This window comes from Camelus dromedarius, chromosome 32 (genome assembly GCF_036321535.1).
Source record: "Camelus dromedarius isolate mCamDro1 chromosome 32, mCamDro1.pat, whole genome shotgun sequence".
Lineage (NCBI taxonomy): Eukaryota > Metazoa > Chordata > Mammalia > Artiodactyla > Camelidae > Camelus > Camelus dromedarius.
Genome location: NC_087467.1, coordinates 17,700,045 through 17,726,654, shown reverse-complemented (window position 1 = coordinate 17,726,654; position 26,610 = coordinate 17,700,045). Strand labels below are relative to the sequence as shown.

The 26,610-nt window shown below is 36.4% G+C and overlaps 2 protein-coding genes across 17 annotated transcripts in view; one reads left to right on the top strand and one right to left on the bottom strand.

The window, feature by feature from the left end:
• NDC80 (NDC80 kinetochore complex component) overlaps nucleotides 1–3,737 on the bottom strand; it is a 41,320-nt gene extending 37,583 nt beyond the window's left edge. The window contains exons 1-3 of one of the 2 annotated variants that reach the window (XM_031439116.2): nucleotides 3,404–3,737; nucleotides 2,221–2,330; nucleotides 916–993 (exon numbers count right to left, since the gene is read on the bottom strand). In XM_031439116.2, the coding sequence (XP_031294976.1) occupies nucleotides 916–993; nucleotides 2,221–2,321 (179 nt within the window). In that variant the 5' untranslated portion in view covers nucleotides 2,322–2,330; nucleotides 3,404–3,737. The remainder of the gene's footprint in view (nucleotides 1–915; nucleotides 994–2,220; nucleotides 2,331–3,403) is intronic. The other variant, XM_064481554.1, reaches the window with a different exon arrangement.
• A 78-nt stretch (nucleotides 3,738–3,815) lies between these two features.
• METTL4 (methyltransferase 4, N6-adenosine) overlaps nucleotides 3,816–26,610 on the top strand; it is a 427,480-nt gene continuing 404,685 nt past the window's right edge. For all 15 annotated transcript variants that reach the window (XR_010378698.1, XR_010378697.1, XR_010378704.1 and 12 more), the window contains exons 1-5: nucleotides 3,816–3,884; nucleotides 5,770–6,157; nucleotides 7,086–7,148; nucleotides 14,870–15,239; nucleotides 17,177–17,246. Coding sequence is in view for 2 of the 15 variants with exons in the window: in XM_031439117.2 (XP_031294977.1) it covers nucleotides 5,777–6,157; nucleotides 7,086–7,148; nucleotides 14,870–15,239; nucleotides 17,177–17,246 (884 nt within the window). In the remaining 13 variants the exon portion in view is untranslated. The remainder of the gene's footprint in view (nucleotides 3,885–5,769; nucleotides 6,158–7,085; nucleotides 7,149–14,869; nucleotides 15,240–17,176; nucleotides 17,247–26,610) is intronic.

The following is a 26,610-nucleotide window of genomic DNA, read 5'->3' as shown; positions in this document are numbered from 1 at the left end:
TAATCTCTACCATGATCAAGATATTAAACATTTCCATCATCTCAGAAGTCTTATAACCCTTAACAGTCAATTCTTACCCCTCTCTCCACCAGCCCAGGCAATCACTGATCTACTCGAGACAATGGTTATCAAAGTGTGATCTAGGGGATATGACAGGTCAAAACTATTTTCACAATAAAACCAAGCTGTTATTTGCCTCTTTCATTCTCATTCTCTCATGAGCGTACAGTGTAGTTTTCCAAGGCTGACCACATGATGTATGATATTGTGAGAGACTGAATACAGAAGCAGATATGAGAATCTAGCTATCTTCTACTACACTAGACATTAAAGAGATTTGCAAAAATGAAAATCAGTCTCACTCTTCTCACTGAAAAGTTTTGAGTTTTGTTTTTTAAAATTTTTAAAGAAATTTTTTAAATTAAAAAAAGACAGCATGTTATTTATGTTAACATGTAATGGGCTATTGTTATTTTAAATTGAACTAATACATATTAAAATTTTTTGTTTTACTTTCTAATATGGTTAATATCAATAGATATAGCCCACAAAATAAAATCTCTTTGGGATCCTTAACATTTAAGAGTATAAAAAAAGTCTGTGACTAAAATATTGGACTACATGATGGTTCCTAATTTTAAAATGCTATGATACCACAGTATCTGAAAGGTATGTATAGAATTTTCAATCAAGTATTCACCTGTAACAATGAAATAGTGGTCTGAATGTGCTGGTGTATCTTTCAGAATCAGCTAAAGCAGATATAACCATTTTAACCACTTAAAAGAGACGAAAACTAGATTATAACTTTCTCTTGAAAGGGACCGTGACATCTAATTTTTTGTACTTTGACAGCATCTAGCCCAATGCATGGCTATAAGAATCTTCATCAGAATTAATAAAAAATATCATTACCTTTTACCAAATGCAGAGACTTTTCTTTCAGATGTGGGTTTGTTTAAATTCAACTTCCCAAAGGTTGGTTTCTCTTTGCTTTAAGAAAAAGAAAAAACAAACTCTTTAAAATAAATGTAAAGATATTAGTTCAAGAAATTTTTGGAAATACATTGGAACCAACCCTTCTCCCCCATTACCTACAATAATTCAAAATCATGAAAAATTTTTTGCAGCAATCATACATATTATAAATGGGATAGGCTTACAACATAGTATAAATTTCAACACTAAAATGTTAGGAAGAAAGTAGAAAAAAACCCATATCTACATTGTAATTTTAATTATCTTAAATATGTGCATTTATAGACAACTCCTAAGGAAAAGAAAAGGTTTAAAAATAGATACTTTCAATCACAGAATGACAGCCACATGTAAAATTTTTTCTTTTGAGGACCACTCTTTATTACAATGCAGCTACAATTAAAAACACATATGCCAATTACAGACCAAAAACATTGACAAAGGCAGCCTTTTAGCTTCTAACACAATTTCAGGCAGAAATCTTTTTTTCTTTTTAACATTTTTTATTGATTTATAATCATTTTACAATGTTGAGGCAGAAATCTTTTGGTGTTGTAGTATGTGACAGTACAAAAAAAATTTCGCCGGTTTCACAAGAAAATATGTATAAATGTTTCAAATTTCTAAGAGTAGTAGAGGCTCATTCTGCGTAAACCTAAGTAATTTAAGAACAGTAAGTAAGTAACCTGTACAGTGGTTACAGGGAACAATTGCTACAACTCACATGGGTTACAAATTGCCTTCTGTTAATTGGAAGAAAACCACTCACAGGGAAAAGACCAGCTTATGATAGCAAGTTCTTTTGGACACCTTTTCTTCCCCCAGTGAATCTTGGAAAAAGTGTGAAGTAGTGTTCTGTTGGCTGCTACTAAATTGCAGCTAATTGTCCGAGCAAATGATACCTGATTGAGAACTTGGCTAGTTGGATACACCTCAATAAACTGCATGTTACTGCACAGGACCTGCTCAAGCAAGCAACTCTAAAGAGGAAAATAAGAATGAAAGAGTGCTGAAGGGGAATTAGTAGTCCTTTAAGCATTGCCTAACAAAGGACGTGGTTTTGTAAGGAACAGAAAAGATAAAACACAACACTTGGTAACACGCCCACTTTTAGCCTTAACTGACTCCAAATTAGGTACAGCTGAGAACAGATACGATTCATCACATCACTCACACTACATCTTCGTATTAACCACCTTTACACATTTCTTCCTCAAAGACATCAAGGCATGAGGTACTTACGTTTGAGGGGTATGGAGTCCTTGTTTATTTAAGTCCTGGGATCTTAATTCCTGCATAGAGAGGCGGCCAGCACCACCGGTGGAAACTGAGCTGCGTTTCATGCTTATGACCTGCATTCATGAATTTGGAATTAAGAAAGTCTTTCCAGACATGGATGGTACATGAAGCACCATTATCTTTATCCTCAAACAGAAAGGTAGCCAAGTTTCATTGTTTCTTCAAGATAATCTTTTCCCAAGCTATCTTTACTTGTTCATGTAAGGTGAAGTCCTCATTTTCAAGAATTATCTATTTAACTGCATTAAAAAATATTCAACACACATAAACACCATGTACAAGCAAATGTGCAAAGCAATGCAAACAGTATAAAGATGAATAAGGCATGATTCCTTCCTTCACAGGGGTTTATTGTAGTTGAAACTCTAACTCAGGCCACACCATTGCTGTTGGCTGTGCCTATTTCAATGAGAAGTCAGAGGCTACCTGACAAGACCTACCTCAGATGTTTCCTTTTCTGTGGTCTCAGAACAGAGCTATTCTGTTTTCTTTTCCCAATGTCAATCGTTCTTGCTCTGTCCTTAACCTACCGTTTCCCATTTATATTCTTCAATTACTGCCCCTCTTGCTTCAATTTCCCTTTCACCAATGATAAATCATCTGGTCTACAAACTGCTTCCATTTTCTGAGACCACATTCTCATCTCATTCCCTCCCCATCTACTGAAACCATTGCCTTCTGGGATACTCATGACTGACAAATTATTTTTGATCCTAGCTCATCTCTGAGGCAGTAGATACTATACACTTAGCCTTTTCAGGTCCTGCGCTGCCTTCCTGGAAACTGGACACCTGTGGGTATCCTTTTTTTCTCTAGGCTCGCCTTTTTCTTTTAAATTGATTACACCTTTGCCTTCTTTGTTTGGCCACCTATTTCTTCTACAGTATATGCTTCTGTATCTATTATACTTATTCGCTCTCATCTATATGTTCACTCCCAATCTCCACTTAAAATGTACTCTTACAATTTGAGATTTCTAAATGTACTCGGTACACGGCCGCCAGAATGTTACGCCTGTTACGTGAAACGCCACACACAAACGGTTCCTCGTCTTGTATTTCCTCTCCCCATTCCCACCCATTCCTCCAAGCCCTCTTCCCCCCATCAGTGCCCACTTGGCCCTCACCTTCTTCCTTGGGAAATCACTGCTATTAGAAATATACTGGAATCCGGGAAACTAGCGGCTCGCACAGATTCGGCCCGTTGACTGGTTATAACAGCAAAAAACACCAAAACGTCGTCACTCCGGGCATCTAAATCCAACTTGCTGGCGCCATAACCTTCTCCCTCCAGACCAGTACCGTCAGAACAAAAATTAGCCAAAAGTCATTAGTCACCTTTCTTCCAGCTTCTTGACGCGACCCAGGAACCGAATTTCTGTAAACCATGCAACTGCCCGCCAGGCAGAAGCGCGGCCGCCAAAACACAAACCCCTTCCTCCACCCGCCGGCGCCCTTCGAATTTTAAATTCTCCGCCGGCGCCGACGTCATCACGCCCGACGTGCGCGCGCATGCGCAGCTCTTACGCGCCGCTCTTCGTCGCCCGAACGCTGCGTGTTGGTCGCGCCCCGCCGCCTCACGGGGCGCACTGGTGTCTCCTGGCCGCTGTAAGCGTCCCCTATGATGTCTGGTCCGACCCTAAAATTGAGCTGCGGACACCCGAGCGTTCTATGACCCTGAGTAGCAAGCAGAGCGTTCCAAGCCTCCCTGGAAACGCTTTTTCCGTACAGCAACATGGCCGCTCCCATAGCTCTTAGGAAAGGAGAAATTTTTTCCCCCTTTGCTCTGAGGGGAGGGTCTTTCGTGACCACTGTTTAGCTGGGTGCCGTTTCATGATGCGAATCTGGGAAGGCGGCGTGCCCTTTTCTGACAGGGGAAGCGGCGAGGTGGGACTCGCCGGTGACTGCACTGTGCGCGTAGTCGGCTCCGAGGGTGGCGCCGCTGAGGCCGCCGCCAGTGTTCGGGCTCAGAATTTGCTCTGTGGGTTCCGCGGTCCTCTGGTGGTGGCCTGTGAGAAGCTGGAGGAATCCAGTGTGAAGCAGAGAAGTCGGAGAGAGAAGTGCAGTAAGCACAGTACATTACTTTGGTAAAAAAGGACATCCCCGCTTCCCTGCGTTTGAACTCAGAGGCAAACACAACCCCAAACCTGTAGAGTGGTAGGGGTGGGAGGAGAGCTCAGAGCCGCAGTAACGAGTTTTAACTTTGGGCACGCCACCTTTCCTGTCTGAGTTTCACTATTGTCTACATTTCTAGCTCTCACTCGCCATTTCAGGACCTCATCACCACAAGTGATGACTCTAAAGGGAGGACCAATAACAGAATTTCCACTGCCAATAAGTAGCATTTACTTGAGCTATTGCTTGGTGTCAGACGCTGTGCACAAAACTTCATGTCGGTTATCTCCTTTAATTCTCTATAAACTGCCTTCTGCGATGTCCTAAAAAATGATGACATTGAGGCTCAGTGAAATCAAATAACTTGTTCATCGTCATACTGCTCATACATGAAGTTAGAAGTTTGAATCTAAATGCATCTATTAGTCACGGTGTTGTTAACCACTTAATGTATTTTTTATTCTCTTCCCCCTCTTAAGTTCTCCACTACAGTAGATTTAATAAGCAATATCCACAATTAAAAATTTTCTTTTAAGAAAAGGTAAGGAAGTTCTGAGAAATCTAATTGCCATAGGAGGAGTGCTCAGAACCAACTGCAAATCTGTACTCTTAACCTTGCAATTTTGCTTGAGGTTAGTGCTTCCGATGTGATGTTGAAATTGCATTTTGCCCTGCTTTTGCCCTTTTTGCACTCCGTTGATAGCAGTGATTAAATAGTGCAGTGATACTGGAGAATGGCAAATGTAGTTTGGAAAAATAAGGGCTGACTTGCTAACAACTCTGGAATTTTGTTACCTTCTCTAGATTTATCTCATTAGAAGGGTGAATTCTCACGGGTAATTCTTTGACAAGACACTTGCACATTCTAAGGATTCAGTGCCTTCCTGACTTGGAGGATGTAGACTAGTGGCTAGATCCAAGTTCCAAGCAGGAGGTTGTGCATCCTGTATATCCTCCCGGAAGATAGGAGGGTCTAATTGGGATTCCAGAAATAAGATCAGGTTTGGTTAAGCTGGCTGAACATTTTGAATTATCAACCCTGAAATTAAAAGTTTATATTAAAACACTGCAATTTTAGTCCTGCTTTATATATTAACATCATAAAATTTAAATTCTATGTACATGTCAAGTTTATATACCTGCACATCAGATCTACTTGTGTGTATGAAGTATATTTTTACTGAAAAACAGGACATTTAAGGACTTAAATGGGTTCAATCCCCAGTACCTGTATTAAAGAAAAACCAAGAACTTTAAAACAAAACAAAACAAAACAAGAAGTTATTCAGGAGAGTTGGGTTTTACTTCTAACGTCTAATTCCCAGAGTGTTTTGTTTTCGTTTTTCTTAATTTTACTTACTTATTTTTTTATTTTAAGGAAGAGAATGTCTGTGGTTCTCCAGCTATCACCAGGATGGTTACTGGATCATCTTTCTTTCATTAACAAGATAAACTATGAACTTCATCAGCCTTATTACAGTAAAAATGAGCCTATTTCTTCTGTTCACCTTGATTCTCTTCGCATGGATTCTGTGTCCTCTCTTGGAACCTCTGCTACATTTAGTGCTTCTACCACTAAGCCAGTGGATGATGACGGAGGAAACTTTGAAATGTTCATTCAAAGATATGTTTTTCGATCTGAACTGTTTGATGTCACCAAACCTTATATAACTTCTGCTATTCACAAAGAATGCGAACAAAGTAATGAAAAGGAAGATCTAGTAAATGATGTTAAAAAAGAAATCTCCATTTCTGTTACTGGGAAGGTAATGTTTTAAGAAATTTTAATTTTTCTACAGAAAACACAAATTTATTATTCCGGCATCTCAAATATCTTGTGATTTACTAAGTATAAAGAATAATCAATAAAACACAATAAGCCTTTAGCATGTACAGAATAATTTTTAACTTTTTGCTGACGTCTACCATGCGTAGAGGACCAAAGTTGCATATTTTAAAAGTAAGCAAAGTTGATTCAAAAGCGAATGCTCTGTAAATTAAGCTAACAAACGAAACTAAACAACAACAAAAAAAACCTCTTTCTGCCTAGGTTTCTTTTTATTAATTGCATGTTTTTATATCTTTTTTTGCTCAAAAACATGTTTCTTTATTTGCAAAAGTCTAAAGCAGAATATAGATTTTGGGGGAATTTTAGAGACCTACCCTTTGGGGATAAGCTTATATAATAAATGTTTGGAAGAGTGGTGATATTTTTCAAAGGTAAAAAAGTAGAAAGCTTCTCTGGAAAATGTATTCTTGAAGTATATATATTTGTATACGCACTGGTGCATTCAAGTTTTGAGAATGCCATATAGGATCAAATTAATTATGCTTTAGTACTTTTTCTGCCTTTGACAAGTTCAGAGGTGATTATACAAAGTCCATTTCAGATAGATTATAATAATATTTTCTTTGTTAGAGAGAGGAATTACATTCATTATTCATCCAATAAATGTTGGTATCTTTCTATGTGCTGTTGTATGTAGAGCGATGGGGCAAGATGATTACAGTCTCTGCCCTCTTGGATCTTAGACTGATTTCAACCTCAACAGTTAATTATTATCTCTTAAAGAATGAGATACACAATATGGAAAATGTGATAAAGATAAAGAAAAAAGAAATACTAGTATATTTCAAAATAGCAATATAATGATAGATGGCAACTTGATTTTCTCCTTGTAATTTACTCTTTAGAAACGGAAAAGATGTGTTGTTTTCAATCAAGGTGAATTGGATGCTATGGAATACCATACAAAGGTAAGGTGTAAAATGTTCATTGATGACATTGGAAGGTTAATGCAAACTAGTATAAATAAATGGACAGTGTAAATAAGGATGTTCTTAAAAATCAAGCAGTCATTTTAATCAAGGTTAGAGTAACAGTGGAGTGATTTACTGCTACTTTTATAGTAATGAGCAATTTAAACCAATTTTTATTAAAACCTCATATACACCTTATTTATATATTTAGCACAAGCGAAGTTATGCTATATTAAGTCTAGAAATTTTATAAGTTATAAAAGCCTATTGTCTGTAGGTAAAACAACATATTAGGATAGTTGCAGAAGAAAGTATGAATAATGTGAAGAATGTTATTTCTGAGCTCAGAGGTTTATATTTCATTGTCTTTCATACTTAATCTTTAATTGCTGACATTTCGGTATAGTATGCATGTGTCATTTTCCATACGTGTGTGTGTATCTGCAGGATAAATTTTGAGAACTCAAAAAGTGCTGGGTCAGAGGGTTTGAACATTTTGATAGATACAGACAAATTGCTACTACAGAGAGTGCCTCATCTTATTAGCACACTGGAAATGTATAATTTTGCCTGTTTTCCCACATCCTTACTGTCACAATATATTGTTTTTGATCTTTGTGAATCTAATAGTTGAAAATAGTATTTTAGTATGGATTGAATTTGCATTTATTATGAATGTAGTTAAGCATTTTTATGTATGTTTGAAATTCATTTATATTTCTCTTACGTGAACTGTTTCCTTTACACGCTTAAAAAAATTGGTTTGTTATTTTTCTCACTGATTTATAGGCACTCTTTATATTAGAGAAATTAGGTCTTTGTCCATCATATAAACTAACAATATAGTGCTTGCTATGGCAGCACATATACTAAATTATATATTTTTCCCAATTTGTCCTTTTAATTATAATTACGATTTTTTTGTTTTTGTTTTTGCCATGCAGACAATGTTATATTTTTATTTAGTTGAATTTTTTTTAATGATTTCTGAATTTTTGAATAATAATTAGAGAAGTATTCCTTCTTCAAGGCTTTAAAATAATTTCCCATGTTTTCTTCTACAGCATTTATGGTTTTATTTCAGATTTATATCTTTGATCCATTTAGATTTTATTCTGGTATAAAGTGTGAGGTATGGAGCCAATCTTGTTTTTTATCCAGATGACTACCTATATGTCCCACCATTATTCATGCAGTTTTTCCCTGCTGATTTGAGATGTTAGCTGTACTAAATTCACATAAGTATTTGAGCTTATTTCTGGATTTTAAATCTTATTTAATTGTTTGTCTTACTATTTATTTGCCAGCCTCTTTTGAGATTTTATAATATGAGTATGTTTTAATATCTGGTAGTACTTATCCTCCCCTCTCCCCCTCCCTGGGGCATTTTCTCATTGCTCCTTTTTACAGAATTTTCCTGGCCTGTTTGCTTATTTTCCCATAGGAATTTTAGGATCAATTTTAAAGTCTGATTAGAAAAACCAACCTACTGCAATTTTTATGTCATCAAATTAAATTTATAAATTTAATTAGGGTAGTATTAATATCTTTAAGATGTTGATGACTCTGCTCCAAAACATAAATGTTTCTTTTTTATCTGTTTAAGTTTCTATTGTCATTCTGTAAAATATTCTTTATAAAAGTCTTGCATTAATTTTTAAAAACTGAATGTTTTGATTTTCCAGGTAATAGCTATAACTCTTAAAAATATTAATAGTTTTTCTTACACCTCTTTAATTATTCTATCTCTAACTTATTTCTCTTCTTTAATTGTATAGGCTTGAAAATATGATACAATATTAAGTAATATTTGTGAGAATATCTATCCTTGTTCCTAACTTAGTGGAGATGATTTCCTCTCCACTGGGTTTCGGGCTGAGTTGGAAATAGCATGTTAAAGAACTTAACATCTATTCTTATTTTTCATTATTATCAAATTGGTTATAGAATTTTATTAAAAGTTTTTTTAACCACCTATGGAGATTGAATGGATGATTTTTCTCCTAATTATTTTCCTTTGATTTTTTACTCATATGTGACCACCCTTGCATTTATAGTATATATTCCAAATGACTGTGATACATTATTTTTTAAATGTTCTGCTGGATTTTATTTGCTAATATTTTATTTGGGAAAGTGACAAGTGAGATTGGTCTGATATACTTAATTTTTGTGTTTTATAAATAGTTATATACAGATATTTACATATATCAGTGTTGGAAGTGGGAAGTTTTTTTTCCTCCCCAATTGTCTGGAGTAATCTGTTCTTCAGAAGTTTGGTAGACTTCTCCTTTGCTTTGCAACCATCTCAGTATATTACTTTTTGTGGGGATCCTTTGACAGCCTTTCCTTTTTCTTCTTTGGAAATAAAGTTTAGATTAAAAAAACTCTTTTGTGGTCAGTCTTGATAAATTATATTATTTGAGAATGTTATCCATTTCATCTCATTTCTCAAATTTATTTGTGGTTGTTTTGCCTTCACTATTTATGTTGTATGTTTACTCTCGAGATAGATTAGCTAGTAGTTTTTGTAAATTTGTTAGTAATTTTTGAAATTAAGTTAGTTTTAAAATTTGTAACTTATTTCTGCTTTGATTCATATTAATTTATTCCTTCTGTTTATTTTTTGTCTTTTTGAGTTATCTTAATTCACTTTTTTTTAATTCTTTTTTTATTGATGGAAATATTCAGTGTTATGATTTTTCTCTCTGAGCACTGCAGCATCCCATAGATTCTGATATGTTGTGTTATAATTGTCATGATGTGAAATTTCAATGAAATATCATGGTTTTCTAGAGATTTGCTTAAGAGTTGTTTGTAATAAAGTTTTAAATTTCCATGTTGGAGTGGTGTTTTTTGGATTGATGGTTAATGTTATATTTATGTCCATAAAAAATGCCAGTTTCCTTTCCAGAGTGGCTGTACTTTGTTGCATTTCCCCCCAGCAAAGTATGAGAGTTTCATTTGCTTCATATCCTCACTAGCATTGATTTCATCAGATTATTGATTTTAGGAATAATAGTAAGTGTACAGTGGTATCTTACTGAGGTTTTAATGTGCATTTCCCTGATAACTAATAATGTTGAGACTCTTTTCATTTGCTATTTGACACCTACATACATTCTTTGTTGAAGTTTCTATAGGATCAGTGTTTTTTCGTCCTTGACCATTGGATGTAATTCACCAGTGAAATTATCTAGGCCTGGAGGTTCCTTTTGGGGAAGGATTTTAGTAATGGTATCAGGTTCTTTACTAGATAACAGGGATTTTGAGATTTTCAGCTTCTGCTTATATCAGTTTTGGCAAATTATGTGTTCCAAGAAATTTGTCCATTTCATCCAGCTTGTCAGATTTATTGGCATGAAGTTGTTCATAGTATTCTCTTATCCTGCTTTTGATGTCTATAGGACTTGATGATAAGTGATAATCTTTTTCATTCCTGATGTTGGTGATTTATGTTCTTTCTTTTTCTAGCTAGGGGTTATTATTTTATTGTTTTTTTTTTCCCCCAAAGAACCAGAGTTTTTTTTTTTCATTGTGGCAAAATATGCATAACATAAAATTTACCATTTTAACCACTCTTTGGTGTACAATTCAGTGGCAGTGGGTACATTCATATTGTTTGGTGACCATCACCATTGTTTATCTCCAGAATAAGTTTGTCATCCCAAACTGAAATTCTACCATTAAACAATAACTTCCCATTTCCCCTTCCCTGTAAATAAATGCCACATTTTATTTATCTATTCATTTGTTCATGGACATTTGGGATGTTTCCACCTTTTCACTATTGTGAGTCATACTGCTATAAATATGAGTGTACAAGTATCAGTTCCAGTCCCCACTTTCAGTTTTTTTAAGTATAATTGCAAGTATAATTACGGAATCATATGATATTCTATTTCTAATTTTTTGAGGAACTGCCATATTGTCTTCCACAGTGGTTGTGCTATTTTACATTCCCACCAGCAATGCATAAGGGTTTCAGTTTCTCCATATCCATGTCAGCCCTTGTTATTTTCTGTTTTTGTTTTATTTTTTTAAATAGCCATCCGAATGGGTGTGAGGGCTTTCAGTATGCATTTTTCTGATGATTTTGTGATGTTGAGCATATTTTTATATGCTATTGGCCATTTGTGTATCTTTGGAGAAATGTCTGCTCATGTCCTTGGCTCATTTTTAAATTGAGTTTTTGTTGTTGTTGTTGAGTTTTAGCAGTTCTTTATATATTCTGGATATCAGTCCCTTATCAGACACATGAGCTGATATCAAGTATATTCAAAGAACCAGCTTTTAACTTAGTTACTTTTCTTTACTGTCTGTTTTCTATTTTGTTGATATCTATTCTCTATTATTTTCTTCCTTTTGGTTTACTTTGCTCTTTTTCTGACTTCTTAAAGTGGAACCTTAAACCAGTGAGTTTAGATATTTTTTGTTTCCTAATATAAGCACTTAAAGCTGTAAGTTTCACTTGAATCACTGCTTTAGTTACATTCCACATATTTTGTATTTTCACTTTCATGCACTTCAAAATATTTTCTAATTTCCCTTGTGATTTCATCTTTGACCTGTATGAATTATTTATAAGTCTGATGTTTCATTCCCAGGTATTTGAGGTTTATCTCGATATCTTCTTGTTACTGATTTCTAACTTAAATCCACTGGGGTGTAAGCATATACTCTGATAATTTCAGTCCCTTTATATTTATTGGACCTTGTTTTATGGTCAAATGTATGAATTATCTTTGCGACTGTATTGTGTGCTATTTTAAATATATTTTTGTATATTTTGTATTCTGTTGTTGGGTGCAGTGCTCTGTGAATGACAGATTAACTTGATTGATAGTTTTGTTCAGAAAGAACTTCCATGTCTTTAGAGGCTTTTGGTTTGTAGATTTTTTTAGGTGAGTTTAGAATGGTATTTTTTAGTTTAAGGCTGATTATTCCTTTTTACTGGCATAAGATCTGTGATCTACCCAACACCCCTGTCAAGAGCTGTGATGGGTCTGAGATTCTACCCTATTTGGAAGCTAGCAAGGTAGCAAGTTTAGACCTAAGATTTTATTAAAATAAGGAGCTTCTTTCTCCCTGTATAGCAGGAAGTATATGCTTTTTGTTCTTAGACTTCCCTTGAACTCCAAGTTGCATGGAGACAATGCCCAGAAGTCTTGTTGGATGCTCTGCATGCGGTAGATTTGATTCACAGCTAAAGAACCCCAAGGTTAGGGAACCCCAAATTTTTAAAATGGGTTGCAGACAAACCTGTCCAATCTTTTGTCCCAAAGGGAGCCTTTACTAACCTGGACAGCAAGTAGATCTGCCCTCTGGCTTGGAGGGAGGCACAATCTCCATTTTCCATGCTGTATAAGTAACCTTGTGTTGGAGGAACTGATTGAGAGGATGTGACCAGTGGTTAACCCAGACAGTCGAAGACTCCTCACCTCTCCCCTATCCTTGGAGTGTATATGCTGCCCACTGTTCCCACAGTGGGAGCTGCTTTCAAGGACATAGCCTTGAGAAAGTAAGCGGTGTTGAAACCATCTGGACTATGTATGCGACTGAACCCAGTTAAGGCTTCTATATAAACTTTTAAGATGCTGGGGGACAGGTACAGAGATCTTTTTATCTTGCAGCCTGCTATGTACGTTCCCTTGTTATTAAACCTGCCATCTACCTATCTAGAGTGGCCTGCCTCTTTCTTTGTTCTCTCCTTGTCCTCTGTTTCCGGGGGCTGGTTTCAGATTTTAGCCATGAGGCTTCCAATGTTGCAAACAAACACCTTGAAAATTTATTCGGGAAAAAAAGCTGTCAGTGCCTCTGCTCACACAGAGAGACCCATGGTGAATTGTCTTCCAGTTGTCCTGTAAATCATGAGGTGTTCAGTCTGAGTCTTGGCTCTGTAAAAGCTCCAGGCACTTTCTTTTAGTCCTTTTGGGTGATCCTTTTCCTGGCCATGGGTAGTTCTTTCACACACTTGCACTGACCAGTATGGCTGGTCTCCAGTGTGGCTGCCTGAAGATGTACTGAGTTCTCTCTCTGTACAGTTCTTTCCTCTCTGGTACTCTCCCGTGAACTCTACCTGTTTCGGCACCCCTGTATCCTCAGCTCTGTCTGGATTTCTTCTAGACTGTGCTCAGATTCTTCCTTCCTTTGGCCTGGAAACTCTCCAGGCAGTTAGCTGGGGCAGTCATAGGGCTCACCAATGATTTCTTTCACTCTCCTCTGTTGCTTGGTGTCCAGTTTCTTAAAAGCTGTTGTACCTGTTACTCCATCTTGTTCAGAAGTGGAAGTCTCTGTCTTCTTTGAACATTATCAGCAATTTGTAATACTCCTTGATGTAGTTTTCCCATCCTCTGCCTCCTCCTCCATTTGTTGATCTTCTTGGATCTGTGAATTCATAGTCTTCAGCAAATTTGGAAATTTTTGGCCGTTGTCTCCTCAAATATTTTTTCTATCCCTTTCATTTTGGACACTTTTATTGCATTGTCTTCAACTGTATTTAATCTCTTCTTTAGTAATCTGCTGTTAATCCAGTGTAGTGTATTTTTCATTTCTTCATTATAGTCTTTCTCTCTAGACACTCAGTTTGGTCTTTTCTTATAGTTTCCGTATCTATTCTTAACAGGCTCATTTTTCTTTACATTTCTGGACATATGAATATGGTTATAATAAATACCTTAATGTCCCTTTCTGCTTTTTCCCCCCTAATCTTTAGAAATGGGCTGCACGAGTCTGGTGTAAGCTCTGGGGATTGCCCTCTCTGGTCGTTTTTTTCTGGTTCTTTCCCTGACCTTGGGTATTTCTGTATGTGTATTTCAGCACACCTCTGTGTGCTGATCACTACTCAGCTGGAGCCTTGACCCTCTGTAGCTCTCAAGAGCTCTCTCCCTGTTCAGCTCTCTCCTCTCTGGTATCATCCCCTACTAACTCTACCTGCCTTGGCCTTTCCAGACTCCCAGCTCTATCTCCTTAACTCAGAGAGATTGTTGGATTCTGAACTGGTCTCCTTTCTGTACTGCTAACCAGAAACTTTCTCAAGGGAAGTAAGCTGGAGCAGTTGGTTTCTCCTTTTTTAGGGACCACTGTTCTGTACTGCTTGACATCCATCCAAAGTCTGAAAGCCTTTTTTTTTTTTTAATAATTAAAAAAAAAAAAGTAATTTCAGATGAAAAGTACTCCATTTTGTCCAGAAACAGAACTTGACTTTTAATTTTATAATTACTGTAGTTGTATTATTGTAAAACTTTGTTTATACATTCATTTTATAGAGTTAATTTTTTCTTTTTTTATAATTCAAGCTGTATTTTATAAAATCAAAGGTACCCTTATTTTAAAATTAAATTACTAGAAAAATACAAGATTAAATGTAATTTAAACTTAATTCTTTTTATGGATCAGAAATTCTTCTTTCTTCTAGAAACATTACCAAATTCATCTTATTCATTTTAAAGGATATGTTTTCTTATATTTATTGTTTGGTTATTTAATTTTTAGTGTGTTTATGAGGTTTGTTTCATTAGTTAGGAAACAGCAGTTCAATGGTATACTCATACTTTCTAACTTTTTATTATAGTATAAAATTACTTTACTGTAAGCATTAAGAATGTTGATTTCAGTCCATAAGTTCAGATATTCAAAACATAATAGGAATTTTATTATTTAGAAAATTGTTTTAATGGCAGTAACATTCTAATGTACTTTAAAAAATTCTCTTACAGATCAGGGGGCTAATTTTGGATGGATCCTCACAGTTAATCCAAGAAGGTTTCAAAAGTGGCTTTCTTCATCCACTTTCTGAAAAACAGGACAAGTGTAGTGAGCCCATTAAATTACCACTTGATACCTGCAGTTTGTCAGAATTATGTGAAATGGCAAAGCATTTGCCTTCTCTGAATGAATTGGAACTTCAGACATTACAGTTGACAGAAGATGATATATCTGTTACAGAGCAGGATTTATTTTCACGAGTTGTTGAGAACAACTCTAGCTTTACAAAAATGATGACTTTAATGGGACAGAAATACCTGCTGCCACCAAAGAGCAGTTTTCTTTTGTCTGACATTTCTTGTATGCAGCCGCTTCTGAACTGTAAGTAATCATTATGTTTCTCATTAGAAAAAGATAATTTTTCTCTGGCCTTAAAAGTCAAAAGCAAGTCTGAATGTTGAATGACCATCAACATTTATGGTAGGGTAAACACTTAATTTTCTCAGTGTATTTTTTCTTTTAAATTCAGTTTCAAAGTGCTGAATTTTGCTTAAAATTAAAAAAAAATTCTTATTAGAAACAAAAGGTCAAAAACTTAACTAGTCCCCAAAAGAGTAAACATAGTTACTGCTCTATACTTAGAAATTCAGGGTACAATTGGGTTTGACTGAATAACTTTATTTAACTTTTATTCATAGCAAAGTAGAAATGTTTCAAATATGAAAGTTAATTCCCAAACCATTCCTAGGCTTTTAGGTTACATTTTAAGCTACTGTTCAGGTTTATTATCTAAAATTTCTTAAAATATTTTCCTGTATAAAGTTAAAAATTTAGATATTGAAGTCCAGAGTCATGTACACCTGAATTTGAATTTACCTTCTGAAGCTTAACTGTGAATCCTGGGCACTTCACAAACTGAACCACAATTTCCTAATCTATAAAATGTATGTGATAACACCTATTTAAGAGGGTAATTTTGAGGTTTAGATGAGATAATCTGTACTAAGGAGCATACTTCAGTGATTTATATGTTTCTAATAAATTATGTCTATTATTCCTAAGAGATGAGGTAGATAAGAGGTTTATTGATCAAGTTGGATTTAATCTGTTATTTATTGTTATTTGGACATTTTATAGCAAAACTTTCATAGCTTATTATTGAAAAGCTTCTTCTAATTACTATCAAGCCACCTTACACAAGAATGGTTACTCATGTCATAATGTCATAAATTCTTTAGGGTAAATGACAAGAGAACAAATTAATAAGGAAATCATGCTATATTTGAACATTTTTCCCATTCTTTTTGTTCTTTATTACTCTCATACTTTAAAAACTGTTACTTCCTTATTTTAATTTGCATTCTTTTGATTACTTATGAGATTGTACATTTACAGAAATATACCTTTGCTTATAAAGGGAAAAAGGATAGCTCTTCCTTATAGTAAAATTCCAATGAATAAATATGGGTGGAATGATGTAACTAGAAAATTTCAATTTGGCATACTCTATAGTATTTGGGTTTCAAAATAGTGGCTGAAAAGATGAGATGCAGGGTATTTGCACAGTCTTAAATTATTGCCTCAGAATATACTTGTTAATTAGGAAGATAAAACTGGAGAAATCTGGCTGACAACACTTTAACCAAGTGATCAAAAGTAGTATTACCAATAATGAGACATTTTGACATCGTATATTTCCTGATGATATTGTTCTGACAAGGGCATGGCATTACTTTGGTGGTACTCTCGCCAAAAATAAATAACCTAAATTTAATCACAAGGAAATATCAAGCATAGACTGAGGGACATTCTATAAAATAACTAGCCAGTAGTCTTCAAAAGTGTCAAGGTCATAAAAGACAAATGACTGAGGAACTTTCACAGATTGGGGGAAATTTCATCATGGTCCAAATATCAATTAAAAGACTGAAGTTTTATTTCATATAAAAAGTTAAAAAAAAATAAAGCAAAAAACCCCACCACCCTTTCTAGGTTTGAAAATAACATATTAATGTGGCTGCCAAGACTTATAGGACATCTACAAATCATTAATGTCTAGCTAGGTGAACTGTAGGTATTTTTAGTGAGTCTCTGCAAAAATAGCAATAGGTGAAATTATATTGAAATCTCAGAGGCACTGAATTATAAGAGAAGTTTCTTAATTTTTTTAGATAAATTATCCTAATTGAACAGAAGCTTTTGTTGCCTTCCTTTATATTTGTGAATGTAATGAATGTACTTCAGTGTTGAAGAATGTGTTTGGTTTTTAAAGTGATACATATAGAAGATATTTTCTGAAATTGTATTTTTGCTTTCAGGTAGGAAAACATATGATGTAATTGTGATAGATCCACCATGGCAGAACAAGTCAGTTAAAAGAAGTAACAGGTAAGTGTCAATAATTCATCAACTAGATATGCTTTCTCAAAGCCATTGTCCTTTGTACATTCTACTTACATATGCTAAAAGTATTACTTTATGATATAGGTTGTTTGAAACTACTAAAACACTTCAGTTTAAAATTTTTAATTCCCTTAACTAGATAATTCTTTTGAACTAGGACTATATATAGGTGTAAGAATGTTAAAAGTAATATATTTACTAATGATTAGGGTTACTGACTGAAATAGTTCAGGGATGTTTCTGTAACACGAAAGGGCAACATTTTAGCCTTCTTTGATATCAAATTCTAAAGTTGAGAAATATGTGTCTAAATATAATATTCCTTAATAATCTGCAGTGAATAAATTTGTCTAATTCATTCTTAAATGTGTTTTAATTTATGCCACCTCTTTTGTTTATGTCACCATTTAGAATAAGTTCAATTAGTTGCCAAGATTTCCATTTTTCAAAAAATTGAAGTATAGCCGGTTTACAATGTGTTAATTTTTGGTGTACAGCATAGTGATTCAGTTATACATGTATATATATTTATTCCTATTCATATTCTTTTTCATTATAGGCTATTACAAGATATTGAATATAGTTCCCTATGCTATAAAGTAGGACCTTGTTGTTTATGTATTTTATATGTAGTACTTAGTATCTTCAAGTCCCAAACTCCCAATTTATCCCTTCACCCTCTCCTTTCCTCCCTGGTAACCATAAATTTGTTTTCTATGTCTGTGAGTCTGTTTCTGTTTTGTAAATAAATTCATTTGTGATATTTTTTTAGATTCCACATGTAAGTGATATCATATGGTATTTTTCCTTCTCTTTCTGGATTACTTCAGTTAGTATGATGATCTCCAGTTCTATCCATGTTGTTGCAAATCGCATTATTTCATTTTTTATGACTGAGTAGTATTCTATTATTGTGTATATATATATATATATATATATATATATATCACAACTTCTTTATCCAATCATAAGATGACATTTTTTTTAACATTTTTTATTGATTTATAATCATTTTACAATGTTGTGTCAAATTCCAGTGTTCAGCACAATTTTTCAGTCATTCATGGACATATACACACTCATTGTCACATTTTTTTCTCTGTGAGTTATCATAACATTTTGTGTATATTTCCCTGTGCTATACAGTGTAGTCTATTCTACAATTTTGAAATCCCAGTCTATCCCTTCCCACCCTCCACCCCCCTGGTAACCACAAGTCTGTATTCTCTGTCTGTGAGTCTATTTCTGTCCTTTATTTACGCTTTGTTTTTGTTTGTTTGTTTGTTTGTTTTTTTGTTTTTTAGATTCCACATATGAGCGATCTCATATGGTATTTTTCTTTCTCTTTCTGGCTTACTTCACTTAGAATGACATTCTCCAGGAGCATCCATGTTGCTGCAAATGGCATTATGTTGTCGGTTTTTATGGCTGAGTAGTATTCCATTGTATAAATATACCACTTCTTCTTTATCCAGTCACCTGTTGATGGACATTTAGGCTGTTTCCATGTTTTGGCTATTGTAAATAGTGCTGCTATGAACATTGGGGTGCAGGTGTCATCCTGAAGTAGATTTCCTTCTGGATACAAGCCCAGGAGTGGGATTCCTGGGTCATATGGTAAGTCTATTCCTAGTCTTTTGAGGAATCTCCACACTGTTTTCCATAGTGGCTGCACCAAACTGCATTCCCACCAGCAGTGTAGGAGGGTTCCCCTTTCTCCACAGCCTCTCCAGCATTTGTCATTTGTGGATTTTTGAATGACGGCCATTCTGACTGGTGTGAGGTGATACCTCATTGTAGTTTTGATTTGCATTTCTCTGATAATTAGTGATATTGAGCATTTTTTCATGTGCTTTTTGATCATTTGTATGTCTTCCTTGGAGAATTGCTTGTTTAGGTCTTCTGCCCATTTTTGGATTGGGTTGTTTATTTTTTTCTTATTGAGTCGTATGAGCTGCTTATATATTCTGGAGATCAAGCCTTTGTCGGTTTCACTTGCAAAAATTTTCTCCCATTCTGTAGGTTTTCTTCTTGTTTTACTTCTGGTTTCCTTTGCTGTGCAGAAGCTTGTAAGTTTCATTAGGTCCCATTTGTTTATTCTTGCTTTTATTTCTTCTAGGAGAAAATTTTTGAGATGTATGTCAGATAATGTTTTGCCTATGTTTTCCTCTAGGAGGTTTATTGTATCTTGTCTTATGTTTAAGTCTTTAATCCATTTTGAGTTGATTTTTGTATATGGTGTAAGGGAGTGTTCTAGCTTCATTGTTTTACATGCTGCTGTCCAGTTTTCCCAACACCATTTGCTGAAGAGACTGTCTTTATTCCATTGTATATTCTTGCCTCCTTTGTCGAAGATGAGTTGACCAAAAGTTTGTGGGTTCATTTCTGGGCTCTCTATTCTGTTCCATTGGTCTATATGTCTGTTTTGGTACCAATACCATGCTGTCTTGATGACTGTAGCTCTATAGTATTGTCTGAAGTCTGGGAGAGTTATTCCTCCAGCCTCTTTCTTTCTCTTCAGTGATGCTTTGGCAATTCTAAGTCTTTGATGGTTCCATATGAATTTTATATGATTTGTTCTAGTTCTGTGAAATATGTCCTGGGTAATTGGATAGGGATTGCATTAAATCTGTAGATTGCCTTGGGCAGTGTGACCATTTTAACAATATTGATTCTTCCAATCCAAGAGCATGGAATATCTTTCCATTTTTTAAAGTCTTCTTTAATTTCCTTCATCAATGATTTATAGTTTTCTGTGTATAATTCTTTCACCTCCTTGGTTAGATTTATTCCCAGATATTTGATTACTTTGGGTGCTATTTTAAAGGGGATTGTTTCTTTACTTTCTTCTTCTGTTGATTTATCGTTAGTGTAAAGAAATGCAACTGATTTTTGAACGTTAATTTTGTAACCTGCTACCTTGCTGAATTCTTCAATCAGCTCTAGTAGCTTTTGTGTGGACCTTTTAGGGTTTTCTATATATAGTAACGTGTCATCAGCATATAATGACACTTTTACCTCTTCTTTTCCAATTTGGATCCCTTTTCTTTCTTTCTCTTGCCTGACTGCTGTGGCTAGGACTTCCAGGACTATGTTGAATAGGAGTGGTGATAGTGGGCATCCTTGTCTTGTCCCAGATTTTAGTGGGAAGCTTTTGAGTTTTTCACCGTTGAGTACTATGCTGGCTGTAGGTTTGTCATATATAGCTTTTATTATGTTGAGATATGTTCCCTCTATACCCACTTTGGCGAGAGTTTTTATCATAAATGGGTGTTGAATTTTATCAGATGCTTTTTCTGCATCGATTGAGATGATCATGTGGTTTCTGTCCTTTCTCTTGTTGATGTGATGTATTACACTGATTGATTTGCGTATGTTGAACCAGCCTTGTGTCCCTGGGATGAACCCCACTTGGTCATGATGTATAATCTTTTTGGTGTGTTGTTGGATTCTATTTGCTAAAATTTTGGTGAGGATTTTGGCGTCTATGTTCATCAGTGATATTGGCCTATAATTCTCTTTTTTTGTAGTGTCTTTGCCTGGTTTTGGTATCAGGGTGATGGTGGCTTCATAGAATGAGTTTGGGAGTATTCCCTCCTTTTCAATCGTCCGGAAGAGTTTGAGAAGGACTGGTATGAGTTCTTCTTTGTATGTTTGGTAGAATTCCCCGGTGAAGCCGTCCGGTCCTGGACTTTTATTTGTAGGGAGGTTTTTAATTGCTATTTCTGTTTCCTTTCTAGTGATCGGATTGTTCAAGTGTTCAGATTCTTCTTGATTCAGTTTTGGTGGACAGTATGTTTCCAGAAACTTGTCCATCTCCTCTAGGTTATCCAGCTTGGTTCCATATAGTTTTTCATAATATTCTCGTATGATATTCTGTATTTCTATTTTGTTTGTTGTAATTTCTCCATTTTCCTTTCTTATTTTGCTAATTTGTGCTCTCTCTTTTTTCTTCTTTGTGAGTTTGGCCAGAGGTTTGTCGATTTTATTTACTTTTTCAAAAAACCAGCTTTTGGTTTGGTTGATTTTTTCTGTGGTCTTGTTAATCTCTATTGTATTTAATTCCCCTCTGATCTTTATTATTTCCTTCCTTCTGCTGCTTTTTGAGGCTTTTTGTTCTTCTTTTTCTAATTCATTCAGGTGGTGGGTTAAATTGTTTCTTTGAGATTGTTCTTCTTTTTTGAGGAAGGCCTGTATTGCTATAAACTTCCCTCTTAGCACTGCCTTTGCTGTGTCCCATAGGTTTTGAGTGGTTGTGCTTTCATTATCATTTGTCTCAAGGTATTTTTTAATTTCAGCTTTGATTTCCTCATTGATCCATTGTTTTTTCAATAACATATTGTTTAATCTCCATGCTTTCCTTTTTTTCTCCTTTGTTTCTCTGTTGTTGATTTCCAGTTTCATGGCATTGTGGTCAGTAAAGATGCTTGAGATAATTTCTATCTTCTTAAAATTGTTGAGGTTTCTTTTGTGCCCAAGTACATGATCGATCCTGGAAAATGTTCCATGTGCACTTGAAAAGAATGTATATCCTATTTTTGGGGGGTGTAATGCTCTGAAAATATCCACCAAATCTAGTTTTTCTATTGTAGTATTTAATTTCTCTGTTGCCTTGTTTATTTTCTGTCTGGAAGATCTGTCTAGTGATGTTAATGCAGTGTTAAAATCTCCAACTATGATTGTATTCCCATCAATATCCCCCTTTATCTCTGTTAGTAATTCTTGTATGTACTTAGGTGCTCCTATATTGGGTGCATATATATTAACGAGTGTAATATCCTCATCTTGTATCACTCCTTTAATCATTATAAAATGTCCTTCTTTATCTTTCTTTATGGCCTTTGTTTTAAAGTCTATTTTGTCTGAAATCAGTACTGCAACACCTGCTTTTTTTGGCTTTTCCATTTGCATGGAATATCCTTTTCCATCCTTTCACTCTCAATCTATATGTGTCCTTCTCCCTAAAGTGGGTCTCTTGTATGCAGCATATTGAAGGTTCTTGCTTTATTATCCAGTCTGCCACTCTGTGTCTTTTGACTGGAGCATTTAGTCCATTAACATTTACAGTAATTAATGATAGATGTGTGTTTATTGCCATTTTGAACTTATCTTTGCAGTTGAATTGGTATATCCTCTTTGTTCCTTTCTTCTTCCTTTTGTGGTTTGGTAATTTTCCTTTGTATTATCATGGATTTTATTTACTTTTTGTGCCTCCTTTGTACATTTTTGGCTTGTGGTTACCCTTTTTTGTAAATCTGTCAACCCATTACTATAACTGTTTTTATTAAACTGATAGTAACATGATCTCAAACCCATCCTACTGTTAAAAAAATTTAAAAAAGAAAGAAAAAGATATTCTATATTTCCCTGCCTCCGTCTCCCACTCTCAGTGATTTGTATGTCTTCTTTTATAATTTCATGTTTACTTTATTTGTAATTCATGAGTCATCACCTTTCCAGTTGTGTGTTTCTCATTTCTGTAGCATCCTGCTGCTTTTCTACTTAGAATAGCCCTTTCAATATTTCTTTTAGCATGGGTTTAGTGTTGCTAAACTCCTGCAGCTTTTTTTTGTCTGTGAAACTCTTTATTTCTCCTTCTGTCCTCAAGGATAGCCTTGCTGGATGAAGGATCCTAGGCTGCATCTTTTTTTCATTCAGGGCTTTGAATATATCTTGCCACTCCCTTCTGGCCTGTAGTGTTTGTGTAGAGAAATCAGCTGAGAGCCTTATGGGGGTTCCCTTGTAACTTACTCTTTGCTTTTCTCTTGCTGCCTTTAGAATCATTTATCCTTGACTCTGGCCATCTTGATTATGATGTGTCTTGGTGTGGGTCTGTTTGGGTTCTTCCTGTTTGGGACCCTCTGAGCTTCCTGTACTTGGATATCTGATTCCTTCTTTAAGTTTGGGAAGTTTTCAGTCATGATTTCTTCAAAAACCTTTTCAATCCCCTTTGATCTTTCTTCTCCTTCTGGGACCCCTATTATGTGAAGATTGGGATGCTTTATATTATCCCATAGGTCCCTTATGCTATTTTTATTATTTTTTATTTGCTTCTCTTGTAGTTCTTCTGAATGGGTGTTTTCTATTGCCCTGTCTTCTAGATCACTAATTCGTTCCTCTGCATTATGTAGTCGGCTTTGCACAGCTATTAGATCATTCCTCATCTCTGTCAATGAGTTTACCCATTCTACTTGGCTCTTCTTTATAGCTTCAATTTCATTTTTGACATATTTTATATCTCTAAACACTATCTCTTTTAATTCCTTCAGCAATATGATCACTCCTTTTTTGAAATCTTGATCTAGTAGGCTATCGATGTCTATTTCGTTGATCTTTCTTTCAGGGGATTTCTCTTGTTCTTTTAATTGGGAAAGGTTTTTCTGCTTCTTCATCTTGCTCATACCTCTTTGGCACTGTGGTTTATGGAGTATCAGTTGTTTATTTTGGTCCTTAAGGATTTTATCTATCTGATGCCTATTTAGGAATAGAACTTAGGAAAAAAAGAAAAAAAAATAAGAGAGAGAGAGAAAGAATTTTAAAAGAAGGGAGAAAGAGGGTTTGAAAACAGTGTATAATGAATAATAGAAGAGTGAGTTGAAGCAGAGTATTAATCGGGTTGAGACGTCCTTTTAAAACCTTTACAAAAAAGGGGGGGAGATGAATAGATGTATTTGAAACCTGTGTCTAATCAATAGCAGGACATCAAAACCCAAGAGAAATAGAAATGAATTAAGAAGTAAAGATTAAGAGAGTAATAGAAAATAGAACAGGTAAAAACAGATTAAAAAAAAAGGGGAGGGGGTTGTCGGTGTTCTCCTGGAGTCTGTGTGCTTTTAATGTGAAGTCTTTCTGTCTTCGTCCTGTTTTGGAAGCTCAGCTTGCTGTTTTCAGAGGCCCTCCATTGGCGCCCTCTTCCGTGCTGCTCCCAGCGCCTGTCGGCAAGCAGATCGCGCCTCCTCCTAACACTGGGTCAGGTTCAGCTCTCTGCTGTGGGCGGGCGGGTCGCTGCCCCTCCGGATGCCGCAGTCAGATGTTGCAGACTGGCCGGGTAGGAGGGCAGGTCGTGCCCCCTCCCAGCACCTTGGTCAGGGGCTGTGTTCCTGCCCGAAAGGCGGGGGGCCGCTCTCGCTCTACCTGCGCGGCAGGTAGCTCTGCTCTCTGTGCAGCTGCGCCTCCGCCGCCCTGGTCGGCGCTCCGCCCTGGTCGGCGCTCCGCGGGTGGGCTCGGGGAAGACCGAGGGACAGCCCTGTCCCTGCTCCGAGCCAAAACCCAGCTCCTTGTTTGTCTTTGTGGAGCAAGTTCTCTGAGGGACCAGGATGGAAGGATCCTATCTACCCCGGGCTGCAGGCCAGTCTCAGTCTGGCCTTTGCGGCTGCTAAGCCCTTCGGTGCGACTGCAGGTTACAACTCCGCCCCCGCTTGAGTGCTCAGCGCGGAGGATATGGCGGCTGTGCCTGAGCCCCGCCTCTCTTCCCCCGAAAACTTTCTGCGGGTTTTCAGAGATGGGGGTGTGCACCCTTCCCCCGAGAGCACATCAACCTTGCTGTTTTATGGAGGGCCCAGTTTGTTCTTCCCTGTGCACCCACAGCCACGGCGCGCAGCCCCTTGCGTTCCCCTGGGGCTGCCTCCGTGCGGCCACTCCCGTCCTCCGCCCGGCTTGTGCAGCCTGGCCCTGACCGCCGCTGCCGGCCGGCGTCTCAGGCTGGGTGTCGGGGGGATGCTCTGTGCCCGCTTAACCTAGTTATGTTAGTCAAGGGCTGCTCTGTACAGATCCGAGCCTCGGAGGCTCCCCCTCCGTCCCGCTGGCCTCTCAGTTGGAGAGGGGAGACCCAGCAAGAGAACGCCAGTCCTCCCCTGCCGCTCCCTCCCCGCGGGACCCGTCCCGCGCTGCTTTGCCTTTTGTTCTTTCTTTTTTCCTTTTCTCCTACCAGATTTTTGGCGTCTTTATCTTTTGAAGAGGGCGATGTTCTGTCGGAGTTCCACAGGTGCTCTGGTTGGCTGAGTGGGTCTATAGATGTGGGTCTTGGTGTATTTGTGGGAGAGGGTGACCTGCGAGCGTCCTTCTACTCCGTCATCTTTGAAACTCCTATAGAGGACATTTCTTTTTAATAGCTTTTTAAAAAACTAAGTTCTTTCCTCTAGTTCTAGTGAATGTCTTCAGTTACATTTCCTCTCTTCAGTTTTCTAGACTGAATAGTTCCTATTACGTTGACTTAAACTTCATGTGAAATTTCTTCCTCTCCACAATTATCTTCAGTTTTCTTATGCTTTTTGCTTATGAGCTATACCAGTAGGATGTTTTTCTCTTAAAGTTGCAAGGATCATACAAAGAATTCATGGACCTATTTTCTATGTGTGTATTTGTGTATGTTTGTAGGTATCTATATTTATATGTAATTTTTTTCTGAACCACTTGAGAATTTAGGAGAAAGAGTAAGTTATTCTGAAATATTTTATTCTGTATTTCTTGAAAACAAAGATCTTTTCATACATAATCATAATGTAAGATCATAATGTAATTATCAAAGTAGGTAATTTTCATTTTTAATTTTTTCTTTTTCCTTTATTAATAAGAATCATATCAGGAGATACTTTGACAGATGTAAATATCTTATCACTAGTTTTAGCATCTGTGATGGGCAAAACGGTGTCCCACCTCCCCACCCCCCTCAGGATGTCCTTGTCCTAATCCCTGGAACTTGTGAATATGTTAGGTTACAAGGCAAAGGGGAATTAAAATTCCAGATGGAATTAAGGCTGCTAAGAAAAGGAGATTACCATGCATTATCTGGATAGGCACACTGTAATCAAAAGGGTCCTTAAAAGTGGAAGAGGGAAGCAGAAGAGAAGGTCAGAGTGAAAAGGACTTGACCTACCATTGCTGGCTTTGAAAATTGAGGTAGGGGGCCTTGAGCCAAGGAAAGTGGGCAGTGTCTAGAAGCTGGAAAAGACAAGGAGATGGATTTTCCTGTAGCGCCTCCCAAAAGGAAGGCAGCTCTGCCCACACCTTAACTTTAGCCTGGTAAGGACCCATGTCAGAGTTTTAATACACAGAACTGTAGGATAATATAAGTTTATGTTGTTTAAGCCACCGAGCATGAGATAATGTGCTGTGGCAGCAGTAGAAAACTAATACAACATCCACTGGTGATTCTTGCCCAGATCAGTTATTATTATGGTGATAGCCAAATGGTAATTGTATAATAACATCTTTTCTTCTATACTTTCTACTGTAAGAGTAATAGAAATTTTGGAACCATATTTCATGGGCTTATTTGCACATTTAGATATTACATTGACTGTGCTTTTTTCTTAAGCTGTGAAAAGTCACAGGGCAGGGGTAGGGTTGT